General features: G+C 41.3%; 2 protein-coding genes across 2 annotated transcripts in view; both read left to right on the top strand.

Moving 5' to 3' along the window:
* Positions 1-7,171, top strand: part of LOC133997181 (intersectin-2-like) — a 35,175-nt gene extending 28,004 nt beyond the window's left edge. Inside the window, exons 28-38 of the mRNA XM_062436732.1 lie at positions 2,589-2,710; positions 2,822-2,928; positions 3,301-3,484; positions 3,619-3,717; positions 3,828-3,995; positions 4,197-4,409; positions 4,585-4,706; positions 4,784-4,866; positions 5,378-5,461; positions 5,585-5,758; positions 6,389-7,171. Coding sequence (XP_062292716.1) covers positions 2,589-2,710; positions 2,822-2,928; positions 3,301-3,484; positions 3,619-3,717; positions 3,828-3,995; positions 4,197-4,409; positions 4,585-4,706; positions 4,784-4,866; positions 5,378-5,461; positions 5,585-5,758; positions 6,389-6,540 — 1,508 coding nt within the window. The 3' untranslated portion in view covers positions 6,541-7,171. The remainder of the gene's footprint in view (positions 1-2,588; positions 2,711-2,821; positions 2,929-3,300; positions 3,485-3,618; positions 3,718-3,827; positions 3,996-4,196; positions 4,410-4,584; positions 4,707-4,783; positions 4,867-5,377; positions 5,462-5,584; positions 5,759-6,388) is intronic.
* Positions 7,172-11,585: 4,414 nt separating this feature from the next.
* LOC133998062 (uncharacterized) lies at positions 11,586-14,632 on the top strand. Its single transcript, XM_062437804.1, has 3 exons — positions 11,586-11,681; positions 11,764-11,851; positions 14,115-14,632. The coding sequence occupies exons 1-3, from the start codon at positions 11,586-11,588 to the stop codon at positions 14,630-14,632; spliced, it is 702 nt and encodes a 233-aa protein (XP_062293788.1).
* The last annotated feature ends 97 nt before the right edge of the window (positions 14,633-14,729 follow it).

Genomic DNA, 14,729 nt, shown 5'->3' with positions numbered 1-14,729 from the left:
GTTTATCTCTATCACTGAGGAATCACTGGTGAACATGAACCCATTGCACTTAAAAGGCTCAATCCACAAATGAATAAAAAAACAAAAGAGGAAATAACTGTTACGTTTCCTCAAATCAAGAGATGAATAACGGATTAGGCCTTTTAAAGCATCCATGAAATGACTGTACCAACACTTGAAAATCATTTAAAGGAATAGTTAGACATTTTGGGAACTACAGTTATGTAATTTCTTGCCAGAAGTTAAATAAAAGATTGATACCACTCTCATGCGTATGTGCCCATTAAATATGAAGCTAGAGCTAGCAGGTGCTCAGCTTAGCTTAGCCTAAAGACTGGAAACGGTTGGAAACAGTAGCTTTGCTTTGTGAGAAAGTAATACAAACTACTTCTAAAGCTCACTAATGAACATATTAATCTTTTTTGTTTAATGTAATGTAACAACAGGTTGTGGTTTTATGGGAGGTTTCGTGCCTGACTATTTCTTCTTCAGATGATATGACATCCTTGAAGCTTGTTTTTTCTTGTTAGTAGTAGCTAAGCTAACATCTCCTAGCTTCATATTTAACAGACAGTGGTTTCCCAAAATGTAATTCTTTTCCTTTTAGACAAGTGTTCCCAGCAAATCACTGGATCACATAAAAAATGGATAAAACTACTACCTAATCATTCACATTTCTGGAAATTAAAGCTTAATTTTCACTGAGAATTACAATGCTCGTCGACTATACCGTACATGCTACTGTACACTAATCACTGCACTGTCAGGATGGGTGTGATCCTGGTGGTGGATGTGTGTATACTCACTGCTCACTCATAACTGATCTGAACATTAAAAAGGACCCCTTTTTTTAACAGGAGGATGTGTGTTTGAATTAGTATTCACGGCTCGCATGATCTCCCCACAGCAGCGGATCTCTGTTAACAAGAGTGAACACACCAGACGTGTAATTAGGATGAACTCGTTGAAGCTGCAGACAGAAAACACAATGAAATTTTAATTCTAATCAACACACTTTGACTTATGCACACCCCAGTACACACAAGGGCTGTTCTTCATCAGAGAAATTAAATGTAAAAAAAATTATCATCATGCTCCAGCTGATATGATTAGTAACATTTACATTTCCAGAAATACATTATTAATGCACCTGCATGTAAGAGTCCAGCATTAATATTAAAACTATATTAATGTCTGCTGTCTCTCCGTCTCTCCTTCATCTCACTCACCTCCCCCCTCCCGCTCCTCCACTTCATCTCTTTGTTTTTGTTTCCTCTGTAGGACAGTAATGCTGCCTTTCCTCTCTCTTCCTCCTCTTCCCCCTGTTCTTCCTCACCCCTTCTGTCTGAGCCAATTGCCCTGTCGCAACAGGAAGCCCGGCCGCCAGCAAGAACAGCCCAGCTCTGCGCTTTCAACCTCACTCGTTTAGGACTGTGGGGGTTTTTTTATCCCTTTTTTCCGCTTCTTTTTCTTGATCTTTTTTTTTTTTAAGGCATTTATTTCTCACCCTTACCCCCTCGCTCTCTCCTCTTCTATGTTTCCCTTGATGTTTTCCTTTTAACTAATTGACAAAGGGAGCGAGGAAGAGGCAGCTAGACTATTAGAGGCTATTGTTCCTCTGATACAAAAAGCATGGAGTGGAAATACGGATCATAAGAGTTCGATTACTCAATATAATGGAAATAATATGTAAAATGGCATCAGACTGAAGTTATTTAGTTTTCTAAATTAAGGCTATGAATTAGTATGATAAGTTTTTTTTTTTTTTAACAGGGTCAGTCATTCTTGCACTAACAACATTAAACCTTGCTAAAAAAACGGACCAATGCGTAGACTCACTGTTGCTTAATCACCAATAACCTTGATTGCTGCTTGCCTCGCTTTGATTAATAACTGATCGATTGTGATTTTGTTATTTCTTATAATGCACTCTTCCATTTATTAATGCTTCCAAGTTGAGACTCATCCTATACTGAACTGTGATATCACCAGCAAAAACACACAGATATTAGCATACCCACTGTCAAGAGTACATCCAGAGAAAACGACACTGCACTTCTGACATTTGCGTCAAAGACATGAACAGCTGACTGAGTCTTCCACTGCCCTTTCACTCAAGCATTAGCTACTTTATTCATTCACACCTATGCAATCATTTGGAGTGATCGCTCCGCCATGACAGGTGCTTCTTTTTTGTTTAATTTAGAGCCCTTGGTAGCAGCATTTTAGCATCAGCCTGGTATGTTCCTTTAGTTCATGAACTGCAACAACAACGTGCCTCACAATGTCTGTGCATTAAATGTAAATAAAATATCATAGAACTGATAATAAAGGGAGATTTTAACATGCTGACGTGTGTAGTATTTTTGATGAGGCTTCTTGCCATATTTTGTCAGACACCTCCGCACGAGTGATTGACAGGAAAGTGTCTGTTGCGCGTGTGTGTGTGTGTGTGTGTGTGTGTGTGTGTGTGTGTGTGTGTGTGTGTGTGTGTGTGTGTGTGTGTGTGTGTGTGTGTGTGTGTGTGTGTGTGTGTGTGTGTGTGTGTGTGTGTGTGTGTGCATGCGCATGTTTGATATGCGCTATAGGGTGTGCTGACCTGATGACGCTGGACACCATGACCCCTCAGGAGAGGAAGAGGCAGGGTTACATCCATGAGCTTATCCAGACGGAGGAGACTTATGTGAACGACCTGGAGCTGGTGTTAGAGGTACACACACACACACACAGGCATATTTACAAACTGAATTTTCTTGAATCATCCGTTTAAAAAAATGTTTCTTGCACTCTCTGTGTCTTTGTGTATGTTTATGCCTCTCAGGTTTTCCACAAGCCAATGTCTGAGTCAGGCCGTCTAACAGAAGTTGAGATGAACATGATCTTTGTTAACTGGAGAGAGCTGATTATGAGTAACACCAAACTGCTCAAGTAGGTAGCACTCGTGCCACTTTTGACATGGTCATGGTGTGTGTTTTTACACCTATTCTGCTTCCTGATAAACTAAAATCGAGGTTTCTTGCCCCCATTCAATAAGAGAGGTACTGCACACTTATTGCATTATAAAAACACAAACATTTGACCCACCGAGCTGGAAAACAGAGCTGCAAGACTTGACATTAAGTCAATTTCTACAAACCCACTGACACAGGATTATACAAGCTGCAGGCTTGTAGAAAGTTTGTTTGAGTTATTCAATCCAGTCGAGTTTTCCGCCTGGCTTAACACAGCAATAATGGTGTACTCAATTGAGTGTTTTTCATCATCATCATTATCATCATCATCATCTTTCCTGTGTCCCAGGGCCCTGCGTGTCCGTAAAAAGACAGGGGGAGAGAACATGCCCGTCCAGCTGATAGGGGACCTGTTGGCCTCAGAGCTCGCACACATGCAGCCCTACATCCGATTCTGCTCCTGCCAGCTCAACGCTGCCGCCCTACTGCAGAGCAAAACCAGCAATCAGCAAGACTTTAAGGACTTCCTCAAGGTAAGGAGTCGTGGATGAGTCTGTGCATAAGTAGAGACTGTTTTAAAAATGTAAACAAACTAAGGAGAGAATGTTTAATTTTGTGATATTAAATAAAGTCTTAGCCTCTTTGCCTTTTTCTTTCCCCTGAGCAGAAAATAGCCACTAACTACCGCTGTAAAGGGATGCCACTATCCAGCTTCCTCCTCAAGCCAATGCAGAGAATCACGCGCTACCCGCTGCTCATAAAAAATGTATGTGAAAGAAGATTAAGCACACACACATCAAAGAAGTACAGAACTATAATTTCTCCTTTTCTACACATCTTTACTGATTTTCTTAAACCATTGTTCCTTTCGGTCAGATCCTGGAGCACACTCCAGACACCCATGCGGACCACGGCCCTCTTAGAGAATCCCTAGAGCGAGCCGAAGAGCTTTGCTCTCAGGTCAACGAGGGGGTCAGAGAGAAGGAGAACTCCGATCGGCTTGAGTGGATACAGAGCCACGTCCAGTGCGAGGGACCTATAGAGGTAAGACACAAATCATTACACATTTTTAGATTTAGTAGTTCAGTGTTGTAATCGTGGTAGGGTTAGTCTGTTAATGTTGATGTGTTAGAGTCTGCTGGTTGCAAATACCAAAACAAATGCACACATAGTACTTGGCAGTGTTGTTTCCTTTCTTATCTCTCCTCCTTATTCCTTGCCTTCTCTCCTCCGTCTCTCTTTCAGCACTTGGTCTTCAACTCGCTGACTAATTGCCTCGGGCCTCGCAAGCTGCTCTACAGCGGTCGGCTGTACAAAACCAAAAGCAGCAGGGAGCTGTGGGCTTTCCTCTTTAATGATTTCCTCCTCCTCACACACAGCGCCAAATCCTTCTCCTCCTCAGGACCAGACAAGCTATTCAGCCCCAAGACCAACATCCAGCTGAAGATGTACAAAACAGTAAGCAAGAGGCTAGACATTTTTCTAAGACAAAAGAATATGATATGATTGCCTTCATGTTGTAGATCCGGTTTTCTTGAGGCAAAGAAAATAATGTCATCCTGTGAACAGCATCTGTAATTGTTATCCTTCACTGGGCATCTGTCCATATGTCTTGCATCACTTCTTCCAACAGCCGTTGTTTCTGAATGAGGTTTTGGTGAAAATGCCACCCGACCCATCCAGTGATGAGCCAATCTTCCATGTCTCACACATCGATCGTGTCTACACACTCAGAATTGAGACCTTGAATGAGAGGTACGCAAACTTGCCAAAAACTTTACCAATAATCATACTTTGTGTGTATTCATATGTTTACTGTGTTGTTATTGTAGGACAGCGTGGGTCCAGAAAATCAAAGCAGCATCTGAAGTTTTCATAGAGACCGAGAAGAAAAAGAGAGAGAAGGCTTACCAAGGTAAATGCAGCCACTAATGAGAGAACCTACTTTTCTGTGTATGTATGTTGTGCACATACACACACAATTTGGACACACAATAGAATTGATTATTTGATTTGCAACCAGTTATAAACACACCTGCTTTCTAACAGATTAGGGACTGTATGAAAATTATTCAGGTGGTTAAGGGGGTTGAATCTTATATTTTACTTTTTAAAAAGGTTGATAAAAAATTAAAAGACCCTCCTAAAAAGTCAGACTACCTTCCCTTCAGCCAAAAGAAAAATACATAATAGAAAGATACATAACCATCCTGACAATCATAACCCCTTTTCTGACCTCTTCTTCCCCAGTAATGATTTGTATGCAGTCTCTTATTCATAACAAATGTGTGTATGCAGGGAAAATATGAATGGACAAATACACACCAAGGTTGCGATGTATGTGATTACATAATTCTAGTGTGTCCGCTGGTAAAATGTGTAATGACGTGTTGTAGGTCACATCTAAGGCTTTGTGTTTATTTTAGCACGTTCTCTGAAGTCTAGTGGTATCGGCAGACTGTTGGTTACCGTCACTGAAGCCCTGGAGCTCAAAGCCTGTAAACCCAATGGTGAGTCCCTGAGACAGGATAGATTGATTTACAATTCACTCCTCATTGATACATCGCTTTAGACATACTCATATGCATAGGTTATATTTTGTTAATGTAAAAACTGACATAATCTCTCTCCAGGTAAGAGTAATCCGTACTGTGAGTTGACGATGGGAGCTCAGTGTTACACTTCCCGATCGATCAGCGACAATCTGAACCCCAAGTGGAACTTCAACTGTCAGTTCTTTATCAAAGACCTTTACCAGGACGTCCTGTGTATCACTGTGTTCGAGAAGGACCAGTTCTCACCAGATGGTCAGTGCATGGAGAGAAACATACACACACACACACACACACACAGCACAGACATACTTAGACAAACAGACAGACAGACATTTATCTTTCTCACTATGGTTTGTGATGCTGTCCCCTTCTTTGATGTTGATTTGACTGTGTTGAGGCCTGAAGACAAGTGCTGCTTGTCAGTTTGAAGGGTCGGAGTGCATGAATCTTATATTTAAAGCCGATGTATATGTTACCCCAAATCAGTATCATGTTAGTTTTTCATAGATATCTGTATCTGCATATTTGTCGGATAAAACTTAACAAGAAATTACTGTACAGGAATGCCAAAGAAGTGTTGCCTTTACGTATTTTGTCCACTAGAGAGCGCTGTACAATGTCCCACTCTGTAAATATCTGAATGGCAATTCTTTGATAACTAAATTAAAATGAATTCTCGTAAAAATATATTTTTTAAATCTTTCATTTTACATTTTTGTCGTTTCATTTTTACAAGTTTTTGTCTCGCAGGTATTAAGCTTAAAAAATCCAGTATGGTTTGTGCTCTACTAAGATTTAAAGGCCCTTGAAGTTTAAAATTTGTCTCAACAGAACTCTTTTATTTTAGAAGTTTTACTAAATGACTATTTTTTGTCTGCTTAGATTTCCTGGGTCGCACTGAAGTCCCCGTGGCAACTATAAAGAAGGAGATGGAGAGCAAAGGTGCAGCAAATCGTCGTCTACTGCTGCATGAAGTCCCAACTGGAGAAGTTTGGGTGAAACTGGACTTACAGCTTTATGAGCCAACCAAATGAGGGGAAACACGCAGCTAAACAACTCCTTGGGCACGAACAGTCACTTTACAGTACTGAAGAGACGACATTTTGTATTTGCTTAAATACGAGCAAACACAAGCACACACACACACACGCACACACACCCTAAAGTGCCTATTTATACCAGTTGCAAGTGATGCCGTAAATAATAGTTGATTTTATCCTCTCTGCCAAGAGCCAATCAGATCCACTGGAGCAACCTCAAACACAAAGAGAAGGACATCCTGACGCAAATGTAAAACGACAAACTGAAATGTCCTCAAAAATAGTAATTTAATATTTAAAGGATGTTCTTGCTGTAAGCACACCAACTACAAATGTGAATTGCCAAAGTGTTCATCACTTGCAAATGCAATTAGACTAAATGCCAAGAAATATAATCAGTTAGTTTTCCTAAATGCTTAAGATTCCTAATATTTTTCTATCTTATTATGGCTATTTGTCAACAGAGGAATACAGCGTGATCTTGTCTCACACTGACATACATACATACTTACATTGTTTGGACTGTCAAACATGACAGCTGCTGCACACTACTGTACAAGAATCAACCCCACAGTGTAAGAATGGGCTTTAATGTTAGGGATGTTGTTAAATCTTCGAAACAGCATGAATAAAATGTACATATAGTAAACTCTTTGTTATGGCTCAATGTTTTACTATTCTATCCTGTAGGATTACAGAATAACACTGTTTCAAGTTTAGACACTATTATTTGCTTTGTGGTTTATGCTTGTTTATCTCCGACTGCTTAGCCTTGAATGGTAGAAGATGATGTTTGTGTGTATTTGAGGGGGATAATGAAAAGGATTAGCAGGATGTATTCTGGGCATGGAATTTATTGGTATGTAAGTGAAGACTGAAGTTGCCGAACGTCGTCATCTGGAGGACCAGCAGCCGCTATGATGGCACCTTCCATCTGGTTTGGCAGTTGCACGTATGTGGAGTGGTATCGTATCCAGTCTGGAGGAAACACATTTGCAAGACCTTACTTCTTATTTTAACTGATCAGCTCATTTCTGTGGCCCTTCATTGATCAGCTAGTGTGTATTTGTACCTGCTGGACTTCCTTCCATCAGTCTCATCCCGCAGTGGAGTTTGTCTCGATGTGGAGACTATATAATAAGATGAGGCTTGTGGCAGTGTGCTGGCCTGAGGTATCACAGACTCAGTAAGGGGTCTATCACTCTGAGGTAGCTTCTCTACTTCCCTGCTTGTATATTTATACCCTAGGTCAGAAGAGAAATGGCCATCAAGCATTTGTATAGAGCCTGACATTGAAGTTTCTCTTTCAGAAAGCTTTACAAGCATAATTCCCCTAATGTAAGAGAAAATGCTGCTGCTAAAATATTAGCTACATCTTCAAGCAGAGCATACAAACAAGACCTTTAATTTAAACAAAAAAAGGAAAATAGTCAGATACCTGCTTCACAAGAACGGGTTGTTCTCTTTTCCTTCAGTCTTTCATGTAATTGAAGGTACAACGAATCTTTTAACTCAGCTGTATTGAACTATGAAGATTGTGATGAACATCTTTGTCAGTAACAGACACATTCAGAAAACTTTTATGTGGAAAATATATCAAGTGGAATATTTAAGTCTCAAAAAAGAAAAATTACCTTGAAGTAGTGTTTATTTTTGACGTTGAGAAAAGGATTGTACTCCCTTAGATCACCAGTATCTAGAAATACAAAACCCTGCAGATGAGATACATTACAGTGGTTAGAGGGAGTTTTGTAGTAACAGTCAAAGCACAACAGAAAGTTTTGTGTGAAGTCTGATGATGCATCATTGTAAAAAACATCACACAGCACAGCAGTGCAAAAGCAGTTGCATGAGGTTAATTCACTGCACTCCAAAGCAGGTCTATGCAACTTTACCTTGGAGTTGCAGTGATGGAGATAGTGACTGTATAAAGACTGCCGCCGGTTGGTCTCCTCGGCAGTGCAGCCGGACACACGTTGCTCCACTCTCCTCTGCAGGGGTATCCAAACACGCTCAGTCCAGTGCTTGTGCAGCAGCTCCCTCCTCCTCAGCTCTGCTACATCCCGTTGATTCAGGAAACTCTCCAGCTCCTCCATGAAGACACATTTCAACCAGCGTGGGCACAATAGACAAAAAATATACTATTACTTAAGACTAGGACACATAAGTTAGAGGATATGATTTTCTCTGAAAATCTTACCTTCAAAAAAACATTTTCTGTGTCCACTAAAGGTTGGATTATTTCCCTCCTCTGTTGATTTTCAGCCTCCATTTTTGCCTGCATGATCATAAATGCAGTAAGAAAATTCCCCTTTTTCTTGGAGCTGGTATGTGGTCGTGTGCAGTACCTGCAGTCGTCTGATGGTGGTGTAAGAGAGCCTGTCCTGTTTGGGACCCTGCTGAGGCCCAGAGGGGGAGGCCTCATCCCTTTTCCTTGCTCTTACACATCTGCTGGTGCTCCTTGTCCCCACACTTGGCTGAGACGGGCTCCTTTTGCTCTCTGAGGTGTCCTTCAAATCTGCCATGCACTCCTGAAAAACGGTTTGTATGTCATTAAAAAAAAAAAGAAAAGAAAAAAGAAGCTGCAGCTACAGTGTCACTGCTGATCTGAGTGCAGAGCCCCAAGTGAACTTTGAAATCCCAGCAGGAGTTCCCAGACAGACCACACAGGCGAACAGACGGCAACAGAGGCCAGCACAAAGGGGCAGCAACATATCGTGTCACTACCTTGAAACCTGAGCTCCTTCTCACTGTTACACCAACACATATGGTAGCATGTGCATGTCAGTCCACTATAGAAACTGTCTGACATGACATTAGCAAAGATTTCAGCTTCTTTTGTGCAAAATAATCCCAATATCCCTGTGTACAGTACATGACCCGGCATAAGACTTTATTCCTTTTGTCCTAATTTAAGAGAGGAGAACAGTTGCTGCTTTACTTGTCATTTAGTAATCTGAAACCTTTCCACTCATCCTTGTTAAGACCCTGAGATTTCATCATTGTACATTCAGATATGACACTACACAGACAGAGGAGAAGGAATAGTAGTGTATGCAGACAGGTAATGTAATCCCCTCTGCGAAAACTATCCAAGCTGGTCAGGGTACATATAGTGAATGAAACAGCCTGGCAACACATTAAAACTGTGATTAATTAGTAGTTGGCAAGAGTTCATAGTTTCACTCTGGCTGTGAAGAGGAACAGTGAGGAGTGAGTGAGTAATGTCCTAATCCTAAACACAATACAGCTGTAGCCACATCTAAACGTTTACAGTAACAGCAGCGAAAATGAAGGAAAAGCTCTCCTTTTTCCTCAACAAAAATCACAATAATATAGCCTACACATACATCCCGCTGAATATGTTGTTCTTTAATTGCAAAAAAGGTAATAACTAGATTGGCAGTACTGGCAGTTGATTTATCTTTTTAGAATGTGAAGCTGTGTGTGTGTGTGTGTGTGTGTGTGTGTGTGTGTGTGTGTGTGTGTGTGTGTGTGTGTGTGTGTGTGTGTGTGTGTGTGTGTGTGTGTGTGTGTGTGTGTGTGTGTGTGTGTGTGTTAAACAATCAGTGGTGTTTTGCATTGATATTTTTTAGCTACTTCTGTCCAGTTGTACATTTTATTACCTGTGATTTCAACAGGCTGACATTAAAAGGTGTGTGGAAGGTGATCACACCGCTGGCAGTGTTTCTCTTCTTGGGGTTCATCCCTGAATCATGAGAGAAAATATGTTTAGGGCCATCAGAGATAAACTGAGAATAGACTCGTCAGTAAATATATGTCATTTATTTGCCAAAGTCAAACACACACACCTACACCCAAAGGCCCACCGTGGACATTATGTTTTATCCTTTTGACAAACACTGCACAAAAATATAATGCAATCAATTTCAATCAGTCAAAGTCTTCAGTGCTACAGGTGGTAGACTATCACTTCAAACTGTGCAAGTGGAGTGTTGCATGCAAATAAGCGCATTTCAAAATTGAATTTACCAGCCGGTGTCGCCACAGCAACGTTATTTTCTTACCTTTGTTGACTCGAGTAAAGAAGAAAATGATACAAAAGAGCCAAATTGTCGGAAGTTCATCACATTAAAAAAATTGTTACATGTTTTAAAAAGAATGTGTGGCAACTGCTTACTTTCGGTCTTCCCTTAAGACTCGCTTCAGTTTTGCAGAGAGAGAGAGATACACAGAGAGAGAGAGAGGGAGGGAGAGTTGTCCCCAGGTGTCCTACCTGCCGTCTGGAGGTTTTACGTTGCCATGGCACCGACACAAGAGCGAGCCAAGACTTCGCACGCGACATACCCGACATTACCTTTATAAAAAATGTGTAATAATGTGACACTAAAACTTCAAAATATGGACTTAAGTGTTTTAAAGTGCAGAGGGATATATTTTAGAGATGCTGTCATTTCCAATGATTTACCCTTTTAATGTTTATATTCAGTGGTAATTAGTTGAGTGGGGCTGGTGGCAACCTGGGTGTCGGGACCAAGTCTTCCACTAATGTTGCTTAATTTAGCAACTGCAAATTACTGTATTTTATCTCCTCAAGCCTCTCAAAGTTATAAGTCGATGAATCGTGGGCAATGCTTCGTGAGAGGAGGGATTCCAGGTAGACTTGTTTCTTTATTTTAAGGGTAGCCACTACACTTTATTTCAGGCAAGGTGACCTTATGTGGCACTCACGTGTTTATATAAACTTGGACACACACTGAGGATATCCACCCCAGGTAGTAGCCTATAAATTCATACTAGGTTACATTTGTACAGGTTGAGAAGTTAGAATTGAGGCGTCTTCTCCTTTAAGCATAGAAACTGTCGTTTCCTTAAGAGAGTCTTGAATGTCTCCAATAGACCAGAAGCTAATCGGAAGGCAATTTGCAATTTAAAAATGCAACATTACATACTTAAAATGGTGCAAATGTGTCTTTTTTGTAGGTGGAAACAATAAAGGTGCGTGTCTAAAGAGCTGCATCTCGCAGTGAGACACTCCGAGGTGCAGTAGGTTAAAGAGTTGTAGCTTCTCGCTCTTAATGCGCTTGTTGACACCTGAGGTGCACTTTCAAGGTGTTCCGCAGAGGCTGCAACACTACCGACACCTGCGGAGAGTGCAACTGCTTAATGTTCAGGTATTACGTGCGTAAAGACAGGGCAGGGCTAGGACAGGTCATAATTTGGAATTTCTCTGCTCCACTTTCTTTTTCACCGAAGGGTCCAGGACAGGGGGGAGGCTACATGGATTGGTGGACGTCGTTGGCAGCGAGTATTGCGCTACTCTGGATTTTCTGCTTTATAGACGGTAAGATCAAATGGTTAGCAGATATGTTGAGGCTTTTGAGAACTCGTGTGGCACAGGTCTACTACTTTTAAAAGGTGGAAGCAGCTTTCATAAATTCACACTCTAAAATTAAAACCCTATTCCTCGAATCATGTGAGATGGAAAGGATTTGTATAATCTCAAATTTCACATACCTTTACAGTAATGATATCTTGAAAGGTAGCATAACTAAAACATACAATGGGCCAGATGCAAGAACCACTCGTACGCACAGATTCGTTCTTAAACCATGCGTACGAGTGATTTACGAGGATTTGCCGCATTCACCAATTTCCTCGTATCTTGGATTTTCTCTTAGGTACGAACAAAATTTACGAGTGATGCAGGCCTGTCGTACCTCTCATGCACAACCAACCTGCAGTCCTCCAAAGCAATAAAACACGACTGTTACTGTCTAATTGTCTAATGGCAGTGTGCCAACGATATCATGTCTTTTGGTGGAACTCAATTTTTTTTTCCGGGGGGGGGGTTCGACATCATATACTATAAGCAAGATATGATAATCACTTAATGAACACATAACACCTCCACACGGGTAACCTCAACTTCTTCTGCCGGCTTGCCCTGCGTTGTCATCCCGGGTGTTAGCAGTCCAGCAGCAGGTGTAACATCAGCAGTTGAGCTTCAGAATCAACTGACTTGGATTTTCTTTTTAACATCACTGTATGCTGACTACCACTTAACAGAGAAATGAATAATGTCGATCCGCAGGCTGAGCGATTATTATATTGTCAGTATTTTAGAGACCCCTGAGTAATGGGTGTGAACTACAGGGGATGTAGAGAAGGGGGGGAAAGTGTATACTATGTCCCGTTCATTAAATTGCACTTCAGAATCCATAATCATGATGACATTACTCTGTTTGTAAAACAATTAGGCTATTTAGTATAAAGAAGTAGGCTATTTAACAATTTAGGTAGATATATCAGTCATTTAAATTGACAATTGAAACTATGATATAATGCAAGCAATATAAATATTAGCGGCCGAAACTACAAAGCGACTTGTCCACAGTTACTTTTCCACAATATAAACTGACTATTTATTAATAACTGTTATTCATTTAATTGAAATATTGCTTATCGAAGTAATAGTTGAACTCCCTGGCTGATGACATCCTCTGGCATAATTCATGTTCAGTCATTTTTGTTTTTATTTCTGTGATGCTGCGCACAACAGCTGAGACAGCGTTCACAGCACGGGTCATTTTTCCTCATTCTCTGTCTTTTTCAGGACCTTTAATTCCACCACTAACACTAAATAATAATATGTGTTTCTGTTGATCTATTTCTGAGAGCGGGACCTCAGTCTGAGAGCTCGTAAAGTTCTTATTCTTAGTCTTTAGTGCCATTTTCATGAATGGAGCTTCTCCACAACCTGCCGGTCGTCTGTCCTTATATGGTATTTTGGGAGCGTCATTCATGTTAATTTACTATTCTCGGGAACGCGCGTTCATTTAGAACAGGTGGGATTCATCATGTTTACGAAGGACATTTACGACTGTTTCCTGGTGATACGAGTGTTTGGTGAATCCGACGTGCCACACTCGTAAATTCCACCTCACAAGAAAAGTACGACAGATTTAAGAAGAAAAATACGAACATATTCTTGCATCTGGCCCATTGTCTTTCCTTTCAACGTTGCAGAGAACTGATTTGGGAGGTGTCGGCTTCATGGCACACTTAGGTCAGTAAATGATGGCCTTTGATTCAGTTTTACGCACGTTGCCCAAATAGAGAATAAACTCTGGCGCTGGTGCAGCAGACCATGTCACCCACTCAGGAGATATACTAAGTGTGGATTATTTTACTAATTAACTAAGAAGGCCTAATTTAATTTGTGTGTTTAATGTAACATGTTAGTGTGATAAAATAATTACAGTATTTTCACAATATGTTTGGAGAGACTAATTGACTGCAAACAAATTGACTGTTGGTTGTTTCAAAACATTATTTTACCAAAAGTGAAACTGCATCCAGGTGGGAATACACATTTTAGCCTCTATTGCAGAGAAAAGAGTGTGATATTGGTTATTTTGTCAAATGATGGGTGCTGGGGGGGGCGTAAACATGCAACAACCACCTGCTTTGCATGCCCAGGTGACCGCAGTCACCCGCATGGCTGATGAACACTTTAATCCAGTGGCAGTGTTTGTAATGGTTGCTGACATTAGTCACAGTGTTAAATTAGACTTTAGCTGAACACGTTACCCTCTTATCTCCAGGCAATGCTGTGCTTGAGCTGCGGCTGCTCTTCCATGCTTTGACCAAAGCTGCTTGCCACCTGTACCTGGCCCTGCTCCCGCTGCGCCGAGCAGCCACCCACTTCGCCGACTGCGCGAGGCACCTGATCAACAATGCCCAGCAAACCCCCTCTCCCCACGGCTACCTCCACCAAGGCCAGTCTCTGGCTAGGAAAGGCACGCTGCACTTCCTAGAGGGCATGTGTGTGGTGTGCGAGACGGTACCCAACCTGATGGGCGCAGCGCTCAGTGTGGGTGCCGCCTTCTGCCACATGCTGCAGGGGGGCTTCTACGTCCTGGCGGCCACGCTGCGCACCATCCAGATCAACCTGTTCTCCCAAATGAATGGCGAAAAGGAGAGATGGGACAAAGAGCGACTCAGAGCCAAAGAGAGCGAGAAAAAGCTAAATTCAAAAGTGTTGGAATACATCTCAGTGTTTTGTCAAGACCCTGTCAGCGCTTTACGCATCAAGGTTGACGTGCCACCTGTGTATAGATAATCTCTGTCCGTGTAAAACAGTATGCTGGCTAATTGGCACATAAGAGGCCTTCTTTTAACTGCTGAGGGTTACAGGTGTAGGCAAAGTGTTGAGTGAT

This window comes from Scomber scombrus, chromosome 17 (assembly GCF_963691925.1).
Source record: "Scomber scombrus chromosome 17, fScoSco1.1, whole genome shotgun sequence".
In the NCBI taxonomy this organism is placed as follows: domain Eukaryota; kingdom Metazoa; phylum Chordata; class Actinopteri; order Scombriformes; family Scombridae; genus Scomber; species Scomber scombrus.
The sequence above is the reverse complement of the archived record's forward strand: the minus strand, read 5'-3'. Positions and strand labels throughout refer to the sequence as shown.

Coding starts and splice junctions, on each gene's coding strand:
- LOC133998062 (XM_062437804.1), top strand. CDS start 11,586: ATGCGCTTGTTGACACCTGAGGTGCACTTTCAAGGTGTTCCGCAGAGG. Junction 11,682..11,763: donor TGCAACTGCTTAATGTTCAG/GTATTACGTGCG, acceptor TTTTCACCGAAG/GGTCCAGGACAGGGGGGAGG. Junction 11,852..14,114: donor GATTTTCTGCTTTATAGACG/GTAAGATCAAAT, acceptor TCTTATCTCCAG/GCAATGCTGTGCTTGAGCTG.